This window comes from Chrysochloris asiatica, unplaced genomic scaffold (genome assembly GCF_000296735.1).
Source record: "Chrysochloris asiatica unplaced genomic scaffold, ChrAsi1.0 scaffold00090, whole genome shotgun sequence".
Lineage (NCBI taxonomy): Eukaryota > Metazoa > Chordata > Mammalia > Afrosoricida > Chrysochloridae > Chrysochloris > Chrysochloris asiatica.
In genome coordinates this window covers 11,617,050-11,632,698 of record NW_006408608.1, presented here as the reverse complement: position 1 = coordinate 11,632,698, position 15,649 = coordinate 11,617,050, and the positions used below count along the sequence as shown (strand labels likewise).

Below are 15,649 nucleotides of genomic sequence, written 5' to 3'. Positions count from 1 at the left end.
CTTTTTGACGATGAATGCAACACCATTCCTTTTCAATTTGTCATTCCCTGCATAGTAAACCATGTGGTTATCAGATTCAAAATGGCCATTACCAGTCCATTTTAGCTCACTAATGCCTAAGATATCGATTTTATGCGTTCCATTTCATTTTTGACCACTGTGCTCATTAGGAACCTGTACATAGACCTAGAGGCAGTTGTTCGAACAGAGCACAGGAACATTGACTGGTTTAAAGTTAAGAAAGGTGTGCGACAAGGTTGTATTCTTTCACCATACTTACTCAACTTGTATGCTGAGCAAATACTACAAGAAGCTGCATTATATAAAGAAAAACATGGTATAAGGATTGGAGGAAGACTGATTAAAACAACATGTGATACGAAAATGACACAACTCTGATTGCTGAAAGTGAAGAGGACTTAAAATACTGATGAAGATCAAAGAGCACAGCCTTCGGTATGGATTGTATCTCAGTGTAAAGAAAACAAAAATCCTCACCACTGGACCCGTAAGTAAACAACATTCTTATCAATGGAGAAAAGATGGAAGTTGTCAAGGACTTCATTTTTCTTGGATCAACTATCAACACTCATGGAAGCAGCAGTCAAGAAATCAACTGATGTATTGCATTAGGCAAATCTGCTGCACAAGGCCTTTTTAAAGTGTTGAAGAGCAAAGATGTCAGCTTGAGGACTAAGGTGCACTTGACCCAAGCCATGGTATTTTCGATAACCTAATATGCATGCGAAAGCTGGACAGTGAATAAGGAAGACCATAGAAGAACTGATGCATTTGAGTTATGGTGTTGGAGGACAATATTGAAAGTGCCATAGGCTGCCAAAAGAACCAACAGATCTGTGTTGGAAGAAGTGCAACCAGAGTGCTCCTTGGAGGCCAGGATGGCCAAACTTCAACTCTCATACTTCGCACATATTGTCAGGAGGGACCAGTCACTGGAGAAGGATGTCAAATTTGATGAGGTAGAGGGTCAGTGAAAAAGAGGAAGACCTTCAGCGAGATGGATTGGCAAAGTGGCAGCATCAGTGGGCTCAAGCATGGCAACAATAGTGAGGTTGGCCCAGGACAGGCAGTGTTTTGTTCTGTTGTGCATAGGGTCGCTGTGAGTCTGTACCGACACTATGGCACCTAACAAGAAGAAGGGAGGGCCCTGCTGAGGCTGCTAGGGAACCAACAAATCAGCCACACCCTCAAGAGCCTTTCCAGGTGTAGGTAGTCTTGACCTTTGATCCTTTGTGAAATGCAGTCCTGGGACTGGCAGGGACTTGGCATCCAAAGGGTGGAATCCTATAGGGTTTACTTGGACTGCCTTAAGGGCAAAATCCCAAACTGGTTTTTCATTGTGTTACTCCAAACACCTACCACAAGCCTTTTTCTCAGTAGGAATTGAGCTAATATTTGTGCAATTAACTAAGTAAAAGGGAAACAGTCTTCTCTCCTTACTGTCTTCACCGTCATTCTCTATCTTTGCCTAACCCAAATCATAACCATTAACTCTGAAGTAATGTTTCTGTAAGTCACACTCCAGAGGGTCTCATTCTTTTGTTAGTGCACTTGAAGATTCACTTGGCCATTATGGGAAGTGCTGTAGGAACTAGACACAGCAGTCCCTCCTCTTGATCTTATTTTTTTGAGATGTGAAAAGCTGTTACTTGAACCTTTACTCATGAAATTATTTTGATGATAATTTTCCCCTCGCAGAGGCTAAAGGCAGCAGTTCACTACACTGTTGGTTGTCTTTGCGAGGAAGTGACATCAGACAAAGAGATGCAGTTCAGCAAACAAACCATTGCGGCGATTTCAGAGGTGACTTTTCGACAGTGTGGTATGTAGCCATGGTTCCCCATATACTTGTAGATATATGAGAGGTCTTCAGAAAAGTTCAAGGAAGGATGGAATTGAAATATAGTGGAATTTTTCCATGAACTTTTGAACCCCCCCCCTTTCAAACATCTATATTTTTCTGTGTGTATATATATATATATATATATATATATTCTGAATAAAGTCCTGAGGGTAGATTTTGCCTGGTAGGAATCTGTGGGTGGGCATATTTCCCCAAAGGCAAAGAACATTCTCATCATAAACTATTCAGGAAACATTTCTTTTTCTGAAGGTAATATTTGGATATTTTATGAAAAAACAAAATAACACATAAAGCCCACTGCCACAGAGTAAATTCTGATTCATAGCAACTCTGTAGAACAGAGTGGAACTGTCAGTCTTTACCGAAGTACACTCCTCATCTTTCTCCTTTGGAGTGGTTGGTGGGTTTGAACCACTAACCTTTTGGTTAGCAGTCCAATGCTTAACCCACTGTGCCACCAGTGATCCTTATTTTTATGAGAAGGAGTCCATGGGTGGCCACAAACACAAAGTTGGACAGCTGAAGGACTGGCAGTTTGAACTCTCCCAGCCCAGGTGATTTGCTTCTGAAATCTGAAAGGTCCGTCTTGAAAACCATGTGAAGTTCAGGTCTGCTCTGCGTACTTGGAGCCACTGTGATTAGGAATTGAATTGATGGCAGCTGGCATGCAGCACGTTAACAAAGCACATCCACTCCTTGATTATGTTTTATGCTGCCTTGATGAACATTAGACATTTACCTTTTTTTCTTTCTTTAATTCTTACAGTGTAGCTATTATATTATTCTATCAATCCTCTTTTAATTTTTTTTAAACTTTTTATTGTGAACTGAGTGGTTTACAGACAAGGCCACATTAGTTTTACATTCAACAAATCATGCACTTTGTTTCATCTCAGTGATTGCTATCCCCTCCACGCAATAACAGTTCTCCCACTTCCTCCCTGTGCTTTGTCTTTCCGTTCCACCCACCTTCCCATCCCTTCTCAACTTTGTCCCTAGGTAGTTGTTGCCCTTTTAGTTTTGAATGACTGACCATTCCATGGTTAATATACCTTACTAGTGTTGTTGATCCCTCTCTATATACCTGTCAACTACTTGGATGAAAATAGGGCCATGAGGGTGAGTTCCATTCCAGACCTGAAGGGTGGTTGTTGAGGGCCATAGTCTTGACTTCCTCTAGTCTCTTTTTGGCCAGTAAGCCCGGTCTTTTTAATAATTTGAGTTTTGTTCCACATTTTCTCCCACTCTATACAGAACCTTCTAATGTGATCCCCTAGTAGGTATTGGTAGCCTGGCACCATCTAGTTCTTCTGGTCTCAGAGTCATGATGACTGGTGTTCATGTTTCATTAGTCCATTGGACTGGTTGAGTCCAAGCAAATTTTTTTACTTTTCTTTCTTCCACACATGGAGAGACCAATATGTTGTACCTTAGATGGCTGCTCATGAACTGTTAAGATCCCAGTCCCTACTCGCCAAAGTGGGATGTAGAACATTAGACATTGTTTTGTTGGTTTTTTTAAATTAATTTCAGTGCTTTATAACATTTTTCTATTACCCATAGTTTATATGGGTGGTCATAATGAATAAAATGGCTAAAGAAACAAAAACAAACCCATTTCCTTGAGTTGATTCTGATTCCTAGCACACTGTTAACAGAGTAGAACTGCCCCACAGGGTTTCCAGAGCTGTCCGTCTTTCTCCTGCAGAGCAGCTCGAGGGTTCGAATCACTAACCCTTTTCATATAGCACCCCAGTGCTCACCCACTGCACCATCAGGGCTCCATAACAGTGCTAAAACTCACCTCACTGCCATCAAGTCAGTTCTGACTCGGTGACCTTACACAGGGTTTCTGAAACTGTAAGTCTATATAGGAGCAGGCAGCCTCATCTTTCTCACGGGGAGCAACTAGTGGTCTTGAACTGCCAACTTTGTGGTTAGCAGCCCACCTCTTACCAGAGTTCCTTAAAAATGGCTAAAGGCGATTATAAAATGATTGGCTGCCTGAAATGCCTCCTCTCCGATTTAAAAAGTTGGTTGTGTCACACTGTACATGTCATAGAAAGATTTAACTGTTCTTTGTGGTAGCTAAAATACATCTCTCTTCTCTTTCAGAAAATTTTGCAAAAGACCTTGAAATGTTTGCCAGGTGGGTAGAGGACTTGATCCTTTGATGCTGTGTTTATTTACCTTCTATTGATACTCTCCATCTGGCAGTGTATTTCAGGAGACCTTTAGCAATTCGTTTTTGGGCATTTTGTGGAGGCTAGTATTTAATTGTGACGCTATAAGAATGCAATACCTGCTTTAATCATGTCGATTCAGACTTGATTTAGCACTTTTTGACACTTGCCAAGTATTTTCTGTTCAAGACCAGGCGTTCTTCAGTTCTAGATCAAAAAGGTATGAATAATGTCTCCAGGATTGAATGCATGTGGCATGCATATTTTAAAAGCGTTTTCTGTGGGCTGGTTTGAAGCTTTGTAGGAGGGGGAAAAGGAGGGGACAAAAGGCAATTGCCTTGGGTCTGAGAACGCTCCTGTGGCGGGGGGGTCATGTTGCCTCAATGGCGCTGGTACGACATTGTGTTGGCAGATGTAATTGCTCACAGGTGTACAGATAATGACAGCACCGTCTACAGTCAGAGGCTTCCATTTGTCACATTTGTTAAGAGTAAGACATACTCCCTGAAAAGTGGGCGACTTGCTTTCAGTTGGCGAAGCTTTAGCTTTTACAGGTGATTTATACTCATCTCTTCAATTAGTACCTGAGGTAATTGAAAACAGTTGCAACAAATTGCTTTTATGAAGCAATTTGAATGACTAAGGCTGGAAAGGGCTAAAGCTTTCTAATTTGCTACCACTTCTGATTTGGTGCCAGTTTCTCCCACACCCCATACTTTTCACCTTGCTCCTATTAGCTCTTTGTTTCTCGGATGAATATTTTGAATGAATTAAAGCAGTAGGTTCTCAAAGGGCAGGCTTTAAATCTTTCCTGTCCCTGTATATATGAGCCCCTAAAAACCGCTTAGTATCTTCAATTTAGCCAAAAGGGATAAGATAGCATTATGGGATACTGGTAGCTCACTGAGCTTGTTCATTGTTAACTTAAGTGTAGCCCATCATCCTCCACCATGTCTCCTGAGAAATACATTTTTCACCCTTACTTGCCATTTTTACGTTCGCCGTGGAGAAAGATAATGAAATTTAAAAAGAAAACACTTTCCGAAAATTCTAGAAATAAAAGGGAAATGAGAATTATTTGCTTTGTTTTGCATTAAGCTTTCAGATACTCTGTATTTTATAATTGCATTTGAAGGCTGATTTTCTTTTGCTGCGTGCGGGGGGTACAGATGACAGGCACAGGAAGGAAATCATCTTTTAAGTAAAAGAGATTGGTTAAAAGCTCTTGAGGGAGATGAGATGGTTCAGTAGAAGAATTCTTCGCTTCCATGAGGTAGACCCAGGTTCGATTCACAACCTCAAGCATACCCTACCACCCATCTGCCAGTGGAGGCTTGTGTGTTGCTATAATGCTAAACAGTTTTCAGTGGAGCTTCCAGACTGAGATAGACTAGGAAGAAAGGCCTGGTGATATACTTCTAAAAAGCAACCAGTGAATACTGTGTGTCCCAGTGGTCTAATCTGCAACCATTCATGGGATAATGCAGGAATGGGCAATGTTTTGCTTCATTGTGCATAGGGTTGTCCTGACTAGGTGGTTGAATTGGCAGCAGCCAACTACAACAAGGAAAATGTAGATACAGGCATAAGTACAAATAGAGCAACCTGGTTTTGCTTGAAACCAGCATTATATATTATGTCTGTCAGCATTTAAGAGTCTCCACCCCAGAACATCTGTGGATGTGCTCATGTACTTTGTGATTGCTGTTTATCATCTTTAGATCTCTTGAGATGGATTCTGTCTCCTGATGGTCAGATATTATCAATCATGATGCAATGGTACTTGAACATTTAAGAAACTATATAGGATTAATTTGACTGAATTATGGAGTATAATTTCGGCATGGTTTTATCTTTTAGCTCAACAGTATTTGGTGGTGGTGGCTATGTGCTGTGGAGTCGGTTCCGACTCATAGCAGTATTTACTGATGATTTACTACATGCTGGGCACTTAGCTAGTTATTGAGGATAGGAGAATGGGCCTTTTCTACTTATTTGGTGGGAAGTTGGAAATGGGAAGAAAGGGGGTAATTCAGAGTAGTAAATGATTGAATAGAGCCTATTATCTCAAATGACCTCTTAAAGCAAAGATAAAGAGGACTGGAATGAGAACTTGAGTCTCAGTTTGCGAACTAGAAACAGACTCCAGTTTAAATTACATTCTTTGCTCTCCTTGGACTTGGTTGGGAACTGTATTAACTCCTTGTTGGGGAATGGGCTCTCAGCCTTTTCTTGATAAGCCTTTGCCTGTAATTTAGGCCTTGGAGAAGAGCTTCAGGAACTTGGTATAAAGAGGTTTCCAAAAGCTCTTGGAAGGAATTTTTCCACAAGCTTTGGAAGTCCTCTCTTATAAGTGAAAGCATGCTTCATGGAACTTCTCTCTGTTCTTCCATTTCACATCTACTTGGAAACGATCTGTATATAGTGGGACTCTGTCCATCCTCCTTACACTGAAGTCATACCCTCACCTTCACCTTGGTTTTTCTGTGGTGTTCACTGTGACCAAGCAGGTCACTTTTGGAAAAGTTGTAACTGTGCAGACTTCTTTCTTCTGCTCTTTAGGTACCCTTGGTCGTCAGACGGAGGCAGACAGATGGACTTCTGCTTTCTCTGTCTCTTTACTTGATGAGTCTCTTGGCTAGTAACGTCACTCATTTTTGCACCACTATTGCTTAATGACCTTAATCTAAGAAGATGGGCTATTAGAGAGCCTTGCTCATTTGAAGTCTGACAATGGACTTTTGTGTTTCATCAAAACTTTAAATAATACCAAACATTTTGGTGAATTGTTTCTGCCCTTTTTACAGACACGCAAAAAGAAGCACAATTAACACCGAGGACGTGAAGCTCTTAGCCAGGAGGAGCAATTCACTGGTGAGAGATGAATCTCTTCCCTCACTCCCCTTTCCCATCAGAATACATTATTCCCAATTAATCACTGGAAGCCAGGAACTTATCCCCAGGGCACCTTGCATTAAAAACTAGAGGTGGTTGAAACATTCAGACCTGCCTGTAATTTATAGTCTTTCTTTCAGTATGATAGATCTTGCTAACCCAATTTGAAATTTTCTAATCAGCACTCTTTGGATTTCATAATTTGCCTTTTTTATAATCTCTCAAAACTTTGATCCCATGTTTCATTGATAGCATGATGCCAGAGGCAGGTCACAGGCCAGGTAAAGAAGGAGCGATGGTATGGCCAGGAGGGCAAGAAATGAGAGCCTTTTCTATCTATTACCGTGTAAGCACTTTACAATTTACAGGTGCTTTTGTATATATGAAGGAGCCCTGGTGGTGATGTAGGATAAGCGCTGGACTGCTAACTGCAAGGTGGTGGTGGTGGTGATGTGCCATGGAGTTGGTAACGACTCACAGCTACCCTGTACAGGGTTTCCGAGGCTGTAAATCTTTACGGAGCAGAAAGCCTCATCTTTCTCCCACGGAACAGCTGGTAGTTTCGAACTGCTGACCTTGTGGGATTCATAACCACTACACGTGGTTCAAATCCCCCAGGGCACTCTGAGTCTGAGTTGACTTGATGGCAGTGATGGTGGTGGTTGTATTATTTAATCATTAGCCTCAGAAACCCTATACAGGGTGAGAAACCCTATACTTGGAGGAAGTCCAAGGTGTATTGAAGGAATTGGCAAAGAACAAGGCACCAGGAATTGATGGAATAAACATTGAAATCTTTCAAGGAAGTGAGGCAGCACTGGAGGCACTCGCTCATCTATGCCAAGAAATTTGGAAGATGACTATCTGGCCAACTGATTGAAAGAGATCCATATTTGTGCCCATTTCAAAGAGAGGTGACCCAACGGAATACAGAAATCATCGGACAATATCTTTGCTATCCCATGTGAGTAAAGTTTTACTAAAGGTAATACAGAAATGGCTGCCATCGTACATTGACAGAAAACTTCCAGAGGTTCAAGCCGGATTCAAAATAGGCTGTGGGGTAACGGATGTCATTGCTGATGTCCAATGGATCTTGGCTGAAAGCAGAGAATATCAGAAAGATGTTTACCTGTGTTTTATTGACTACACAAAAGCTTGATATTGTGTGGATCATCACAAGCTATGGACAACATTGTGAAGTATGAGTATTCCGGAACACTTCATTGTGCTCATGAGGAATCTGTGCATGGACCAAGAGGCAGTTGTTCGAACAGAATAGAACACTGAATGTTTTAAAATTAAGAAAGGTGTGCGACAGTGTTGTATTATTTCCACCATACTTATTCAACCTGTATGCTGAGCAAATAATCCAAGAAGCTGGGTTCTATGAAGAAAAACATGGCATCAGAATTGGAGGAAGACTCATTAACAACCTGCGATATGCAGATGACACAACTTTGATTGCTGAAAGTGAAGAGGACTTAAAATACTTACTGATGAAGATCAAAGAGCACACACAGCCTTCAGTATGGATTGCATCTCAATGTAAAGAAAACAAAAATTCTCACCACTGGACTAATAAACATTCTTATCAACCGAGAAAAGATTGAAGTTGTCAAGGACTTCATTCTTCTTGGATCAACTATCAACACTGATGGAAGCAGCAGTCAAGAAATCAACTGATGTATTGCATTAGACAAATCTGCTGCACAAGACCTTTTTAAAGTGTTAAAGAGCAAAGATGTAAGCTTGAGGATTAAGGTGCACCTGACCCAAGCCATGGTATTTTCAATAACCTCATATGCATGCGAAAGCTGGACAGTGACAAAGGAATACCATAGAAGAATCGATAAATTTGAGTTATGGTGTTGGAGGAGGATATTGAAAGTGCCATGGGCTGCCAAAAGAACCAACAGATCTGTGTTGGAAGAAGTGCAGCTAGAGTGCTCCTTAGAGGCCAGTATGGCCAAATTTCATCTCTCATACTTTGGACATACTGTCAGGAGGGACCAGTCACTGGTGAAGGATATCATGTTTGGTAAGGTGGAGGGTCAGAGAAAAAGAGGAAGACCCCCAGCGAGATGGTCTGACTTAGTGGCAGCATCGATGGACTCAAGCATGGCAACAATAGTGAGGTTGGCCCAGGATCGGGTAGTGTTTTGTTCTGCTGTGCATAAGGTCGCTATGAGTCGGTATCAACTCGCTGGCACCTAACAACAACAACATGAGTCAGAATCAACTTGATGGCTGTGGGTTTTTGTAAATACAACTTTCTATGTTACTTATGGAGCCCTGGTGGTGCTGTTGGAGAAGTGCTGGACTGCTAACTGCACGGTAGGACATTAGATCAACTAGCTGCTCCAAGAGAGAAAGAAGAGGCTTTCTGCTCCTATAAAGATTTACAGCCACTCATACTATGAGCTGGATTTGACTTAATGGTGATAGTGGCGGTGGTGGTGATTGTCAAGTGCTGTTGATTCCGTTCTGACTCTTAGTGACCCTGCATAGAGTTTCCAAAGAGTAGCTGGTGGGTTTGAACAGCTGACCTTTCAGTTAGCAGTCCAGTATCTGCTACTAGTCCACTGCTTATCCTACAGCATACCATGGTGGGTGGGTATATTTAATTTTCATAACCATCATATGAGGGTATATTCATTTCCTAGGGTTGTCAAAAAAAAACCCCACAAACTGGACGGCCCAAAATAACAGAAATTTGTTCCCTCTCTCATTTTTGGAAGCTAGATGTCTAGTATCCAGGTGTCGGCAGCACCACCCTCCCTCTAAAAGCTCTGGGGTCCTGGTCTCCTCCTTGTTTTATGGCTCCATAATTCTAATTTTTGCTGCTTTTCACCAATCTTCTGTCTTCACGTGGCATTTCCCTTGTGTCTGTGTTTCTCCTCTTCTTATTGGGAGCCCAGTCCTACTGGATTAAGGGCCCACCCTGCTCCAGCATGAGCTCATCTTAATTATATCTGCAAAGACATTCTTTCTGAATAAGGTCACAGTCTGATGTTCTGGGTGGACATGAATGATGGGGGCGGGAGGGAGGAGGGAGCATGATCCAACCCAGTATTACATAGGGTTATTAATAACACATCTTGGTGGTGGTGGTGGTGATAAGTGCCATCATGTTGGTTCTAACCACCAACCTTGTGGTTCAAACTGACCTCACAGTGCAGCACGTTATCCTGCAGCTCCACACTAGGACTCCATAACACATCTTAGTCCCATTTTATAGGCCAAGCAACTGAAGTTCACTAACTTCACCAAATTAAATATGAATGGAGCTTTCTGGGTGAGTTGATAGTTGAACCTTCTAACTCTGAATCTCGTGCCAATTCCATTGTGCTGTTTCCTCTCTTCTAACATCCTTTCTCCAAAGTCTTAAGATTATGGATAATGTGATTCCTAAGTAAAATAAATATTGTGCTTGATCTGTGTGTTGATGGAAAAGACATTTCTCAGCCTTTGTTAATTCTGTGCAGTGTCCTAACTTACTGTCTGCTTCAGAGTGCGGTTTCTAAGAACATTCAAAGGAATGGTCAGTGCAAGTCATCTTAGCAATATTATTTTCAAAAGCTCCGTTTGTTTACTCAGATTATTAGTTTTATTTTAATATTTCTTCATCTGACCACAACCTCATTACCAGAATTTGTATTTAAGTGCTGCCGAGTTGGTTCCAACTCATAGCCACCCTGTATAGGATTTCCAAGGAGGGGCTGATGGGTTTGAACTGCCACCCTGTGGTTAGCAATCCAGTGCTTATCCTACAGTGCCACATCAGGACTCTAATGAGTTGCAGCTAAATTTGTGTGTTTGATTACATCATCCATGAGGACAGGGGCCTTATTATCTTGTAACCCTGATATCTGGTACATCCTAGCTGCTCAGTAAATGTTAGCTGAATAAGTTTAGAGAGACACTGACTATATTTCTGCTTTGTAGAGCGCATTTGTGATTGACTTGCCTTACACAAGCGCCAGGGTTTAATTCTGCTTGTCAGGGAACTCCTACAGCGGAGTATACTGTTTGGAAGAGAAATGAGTAGCCGTGAGGTAGTTTTTATAATTGATTCCTTGTTCCAGAAAAAAAAATGTATTGCATCTAAGTCTTAAGAAATGTAGCCCATGTTTCTCCAGGTTGTCATTTTTAGAATAATTGGTTTTACAATCAGTTACAGTAACAATTTAACTTTTTGTTGCAGCTAAAATACATCACAGAGAAAAATGAAGAGATTGCTCAGTTTAACCTAGAACAAAAGGCAAAGAAGAAAAAGAAGCTGGAGAATGCAACCAAAGATCTAAGGGATTCGGCAGAGGCTAGGGAAGTGGAAAGTGAGAATTAGACTGATCGCCATTTGGAAAAGCAGTCTTCAGCAGGTAGAGCCACACAGAAATGTGGATTGTCACAAAGGGGATTTTGAAATTAGGAGAGAAAGGCCAGGAGGCATTTTATCCTTGATTTTCTATGTCTTTAATTTCAAAAGCGAATTGAAAAGAGAACTGGAAACTCTTAACCCTTTCATGATCCTGTTATTTTCTATTTTGAATTTTTAGTTGATACCATGTGTTTTCATTAATGGAAGGCATGCTGGATCAAGGAGCATTTCTGAAATTTCGTTATGAAATATAGATATTGATGTATGTATATATTATGTGGCTCACATGTCCCTATGGACTCCTTGGTAGGATTATAGAGGACATACTTGTTAACTCTGTGTTCTGTACCACCTCGTAGATCCCTTGACAGGGACATGCAATTTAGGGTACTTGGAAATGTGGTCCTCTTATGAACATCAGCTCATCATGAGAAAGGCAATTTCCAGGTAATGCACAGGAATCCAGAAAAATACTTACAATACTTGTCTCCCAATAAAAAAGGCAAAAGAGACAAAAGTTTTGTAAAGTAGCAACCCATGGACTGCATCGCCTCGAAGACTGTAAAAACAGTCATTTGTGGCACACATCCCACTTCTTCCATTTCAGTCAGTCTGGTCTGATGGCTGCATGGACAGCTGTCAGTGGGAAAGCAGCTGCCCATGATCCCTGGAGGAGGAAAATGTAGGCAGGTGGGTGCTATATGTCCCACAGGTCATGAAAAGGTTAAGCAAGATACTCCCATGTCTTACTTAAACACATAAAAAAGGCATTGTCTTTGAATGGGATATGTTGGAAGTGATATCTACTGGAGTTAATAAAACTGTTAGCAATTAAACATGGTCAACTTTTTGGAGTATTAAAATCATAGTTTATTTGCAATTCTCTTAAATAATTTTCCAGGCAAATAGTAATTCCTGAAAGAAAATGAATAAACCTGTATTTATTTAGCTCTTCTGATAACTGATAGTATGATGTTGTTCCATGTCACCTGTGATCACGGCTGAAAAAGGTGGATGTGTGGAAATGGTCCATATTACTTTTTTTGAGTTTTCGCCAATGTCTCTTATTGTTGTTGTGTGCTGTTGAGTTGGTTCTGTCTCATAGTGACCTTTTGTAGGTCGGTTTGAACTAATGGTCTTGTGGTGGTTATCCTTCAGCGCTACATCAGGACTTCCATCTTTAGTTCCAGATGAGCTTCCAGGACTCTGCCTTTCTCTGACATTTTTCTGGCTTTTTTTTTTTGTTTTTAAACAATGTTTCTCTTTGAGTGGAAGTAGAACTTGGGACCACTCCAAAATGCTCCAGTGTTTTGTACCCCATTTTTGTGAGATGCTTCCAAGAGCCCAGTTTTGTCTTCTCTTGAGTTTCTTTAAGAACCGGGGTATGTCTCTTCCCTGAGGGGCAGTTGGGGCAAAGGGGAGACTGACACTGACAGAGCCCTCCCTGTGTGCACTGGCGCTGGGGGCTCCCTTGAGTCTTCACAAATACATCTGGGTAGATTTGACTAGCCCCGTTTTTTGATGAGGGGACTGAAGCTTGGTGAGGATAACCAGCTGCTCCAAGTCACCTAACTATTGATTAGTAGAGATGGGACCCACATTCAGAGATGCAGAATCTAGAAAGGGCATTTATCTTAGATAGAATGTATAATACCCATGCCCAAATATGTTTAGCAAAAGACATCCAAAAGTCTTCACCTGTGGCTGTAGGAAAGCATTGACTTCAACATTCCTGACTTCAGGATGTGCAGCTAACCAACCATTTGATCTTAGATAATCATTGTAATATCTGTGAGTCACATCAGTGAAAGAAAGGCCAGTCATCCTTATTTTAGCCAAAGAGATGTGTGTGAGCAGTTTGACTTTGGGTAAGCTCTCTTTAGGCCCCTCATCAACAAGAGTTTATGAAATAGACACCAGTGGACTTTCCAAAGGACAGATGGTTCTAGATTTGCCTCCTGGTTTTACAACTCTAGTAACTATGACTTCTTGAAAGTTTGTGCTGGTATTAGTGAAATAAGGTTAAAAATAGTTTCCGCATGTAATAAAGATAATGGGTAGAAACTATTATGATGCATCTTATTTTTAGAGATTTTTGTAGCTACTTGAGGACTAAGGTGTGCCTGACCCAAGCCATGGTATTTTCAGTAACCTCATATGCATGCGAAAGCTGGACAGTGAATAAGGACGACTATAGGAGAATTGATGCCTTTGATCTATGGTGTTGGAGGAGAATACTGAAAGTGCCATGGACTGCCAAAAGAACCAGTAGATCCATTTTGGAAGAAGTGCAGCCAGAGTGCTCCTTGGAGGCCAGGATGGCCCAACTTCGTCGCTCATATTTCAGACATATTGTCAGGAGGGAGCAGTCCCTGAAGAAGGATATCATGTTTGGTAAGGTGGAGGGTCAGAGAAAAAGAGGAAGACCCCCAGCGAGATGGATTGGCCAAGTGTCAGCATCAATGGGCTCAAGTGTGGCAACAGTAGTGAGGTTGACCCAGGACCAGGCAGTGTTTTGTTCTGTTGTACATAGGGTCGCTATGAGTCGGTGCTAACTCAGTGGCACCTACCAACAACAGCAGAGGAGCCCTGGGAGCATTGTAGGTTAGGCATTGGACTGTTAACTGTAAGGTCAGCGGTTCAAACCCGTCCCCTGCTCCACTGAAGAAAGGTGAGACTGTCTACTCCATAAGATCTCATCCTGGAAAGTGGACAGACAGTCGTTGGGTTGAATTGAGTTGGCAGTGGGTTTAGTATAGCCACTAAAACTCAATATCTACATGGCTAGAACTATTGAACTGTGTGCATGGGCATCCTGGCTCTTGGTTGGAGGGTTGTAGATGGCACCTCTGGTTGGCACAAGTATGCTGATATGAGGTTCTCAAACCAGATAAGAATGTTGACTTGATTTACATGTAACCTTTTGGTTCGTGTGGCACATTACATCTTGTTTGGTGTTTAGATGTGTGGTCATACAACACCTTTCTCAGGAATCAGAGCATAGGGATGACTAGGCTTTGTAAGGGATCACTACCTCTGCTCCCAGTGTTCTCACGAGCTTCCCTACCTACACGTTCCAGTTAGGGATTCATTACTCTGGAATTTCCAAGGCAGTGTAGCTTACCCTTTATCATTCCATCCCTGGTCACATTTGGGCAAAGGAGCTACTGTTATGCATAGGGTCGCTATGAGTTGGTACCGACTTGATAGCATCTGACAGCAACAACAACAATATAAAAGTGTAAAGTTGGCTGGCTTACAAGCTTTCATGAGTGTGTTTAGTTTCAGAATGAGGAGGGTAAGGTAGAATTTACCACTAAATAGTTTTCCTCTTCTAGATGGATCTGATGAAAGGACGTGGGGAATGATGTGGACAGGAGTTGATGATTCAATTGTAGTTGTTAGAATTAATTGCGATGGTCACAACTGTAATTGTAGAAGATATGTAACTAAAAGAGGGGAATAGCTAATCATTCATTTCAGGAACAGAGGATCCCAAGACCATCAAGAAGGAAGAGAATGAATGGAGCATGAGTGGAGCGTGAGCTCCTACCTAGGGGAGTTGTGACAGTAGAGACAGTGACAGAGGCAATGGCATGGAGAGACAGAGTAGCTGCCGGCTCTAGGTCCATGAACTGAGAAACACTGCCTGTGGGCAGGAGGCTGGCTTGCAAAATGTGCCCTTTGGCCATTTAAATGAGTACTTTTTGTTTTATATGTATACTGGGCAGTGTTTCATTCTGTTGTATATAGGGTAGCTATGAGTCGGCACTGACTTGATGGCACCTAACAACAACAATGTGTACATAAATATTCTTGCTTTGTTCATTTGTGAAAAATAAGATGTAAAAGGGAAGCCACAGGGGGGAAGCCACAGTGAGGAAGCAGAGTAATTCTTGTTGCAGTGATGGGAATGTAATCATTGAGATGAAACAAAATGTTATTATTGGGTGAAAGTAAAGCTGATGATCTTGTCTGTTAACCTTCACTCAATTCACAGTAAAAAGTTTAAAGGAAAAAGAAGTAGCTGGCTGAGCTGCTATGAATTTTTCATCTGTAAGAACACCTCAGACATGTAATGCAGCTTGTGAAAATTATCTTAGTCAAAAAAATATTATGGTACAGAAAAAAGGGACTAAGCAACAAATAGTCATCAGGTCATGTCAGTTTTGCCTGCAATTTAAAAAATAATCTAATAAAAAACCTGGGCAAAGTGGAAGTTAAGATGGAGATTTCCTTTTGTGAAGGGGTTGTCGTTGTTAAGTGCCATCAAGTCAGTTCTGACTCAGTGACCTCTATAGCGTT

At 41.5% G+C, this 15,649-nt stretch overlaps 1 protein-coding gene across 1 annotated transcript in view; it reads left to right on the top strand.

Moving 5' to 3' along the window:
• The window catches only part of APITD1 (apoptosis-inducing, TAF9-like domain 1), a 19,042-nt gene extending 7,731 nt beyond the window's left edge, over positions 1-11,311 (top strand). Inside the window, exons 2-5 of the mRNA XM_006866396.1 lie at positions 1,720-1,843; positions 4,001-4,034; positions 6,876-6,942; positions 11,171-11,311. Coding sequence (XP_006866458.1) covers positions 1,720-1,843; positions 4,001-4,034; positions 6,876-6,942; positions 11,171-11,311 — 366 coding nt within the window. The remainder of the gene's footprint in view (positions 1-1,719; positions 1,844-4,000; positions 4,035-6,875; positions 6,943-11,170) is intronic.
• The last annotated feature ends 4,338 nt before the right edge of the window (positions 11,312-15,649 follow it).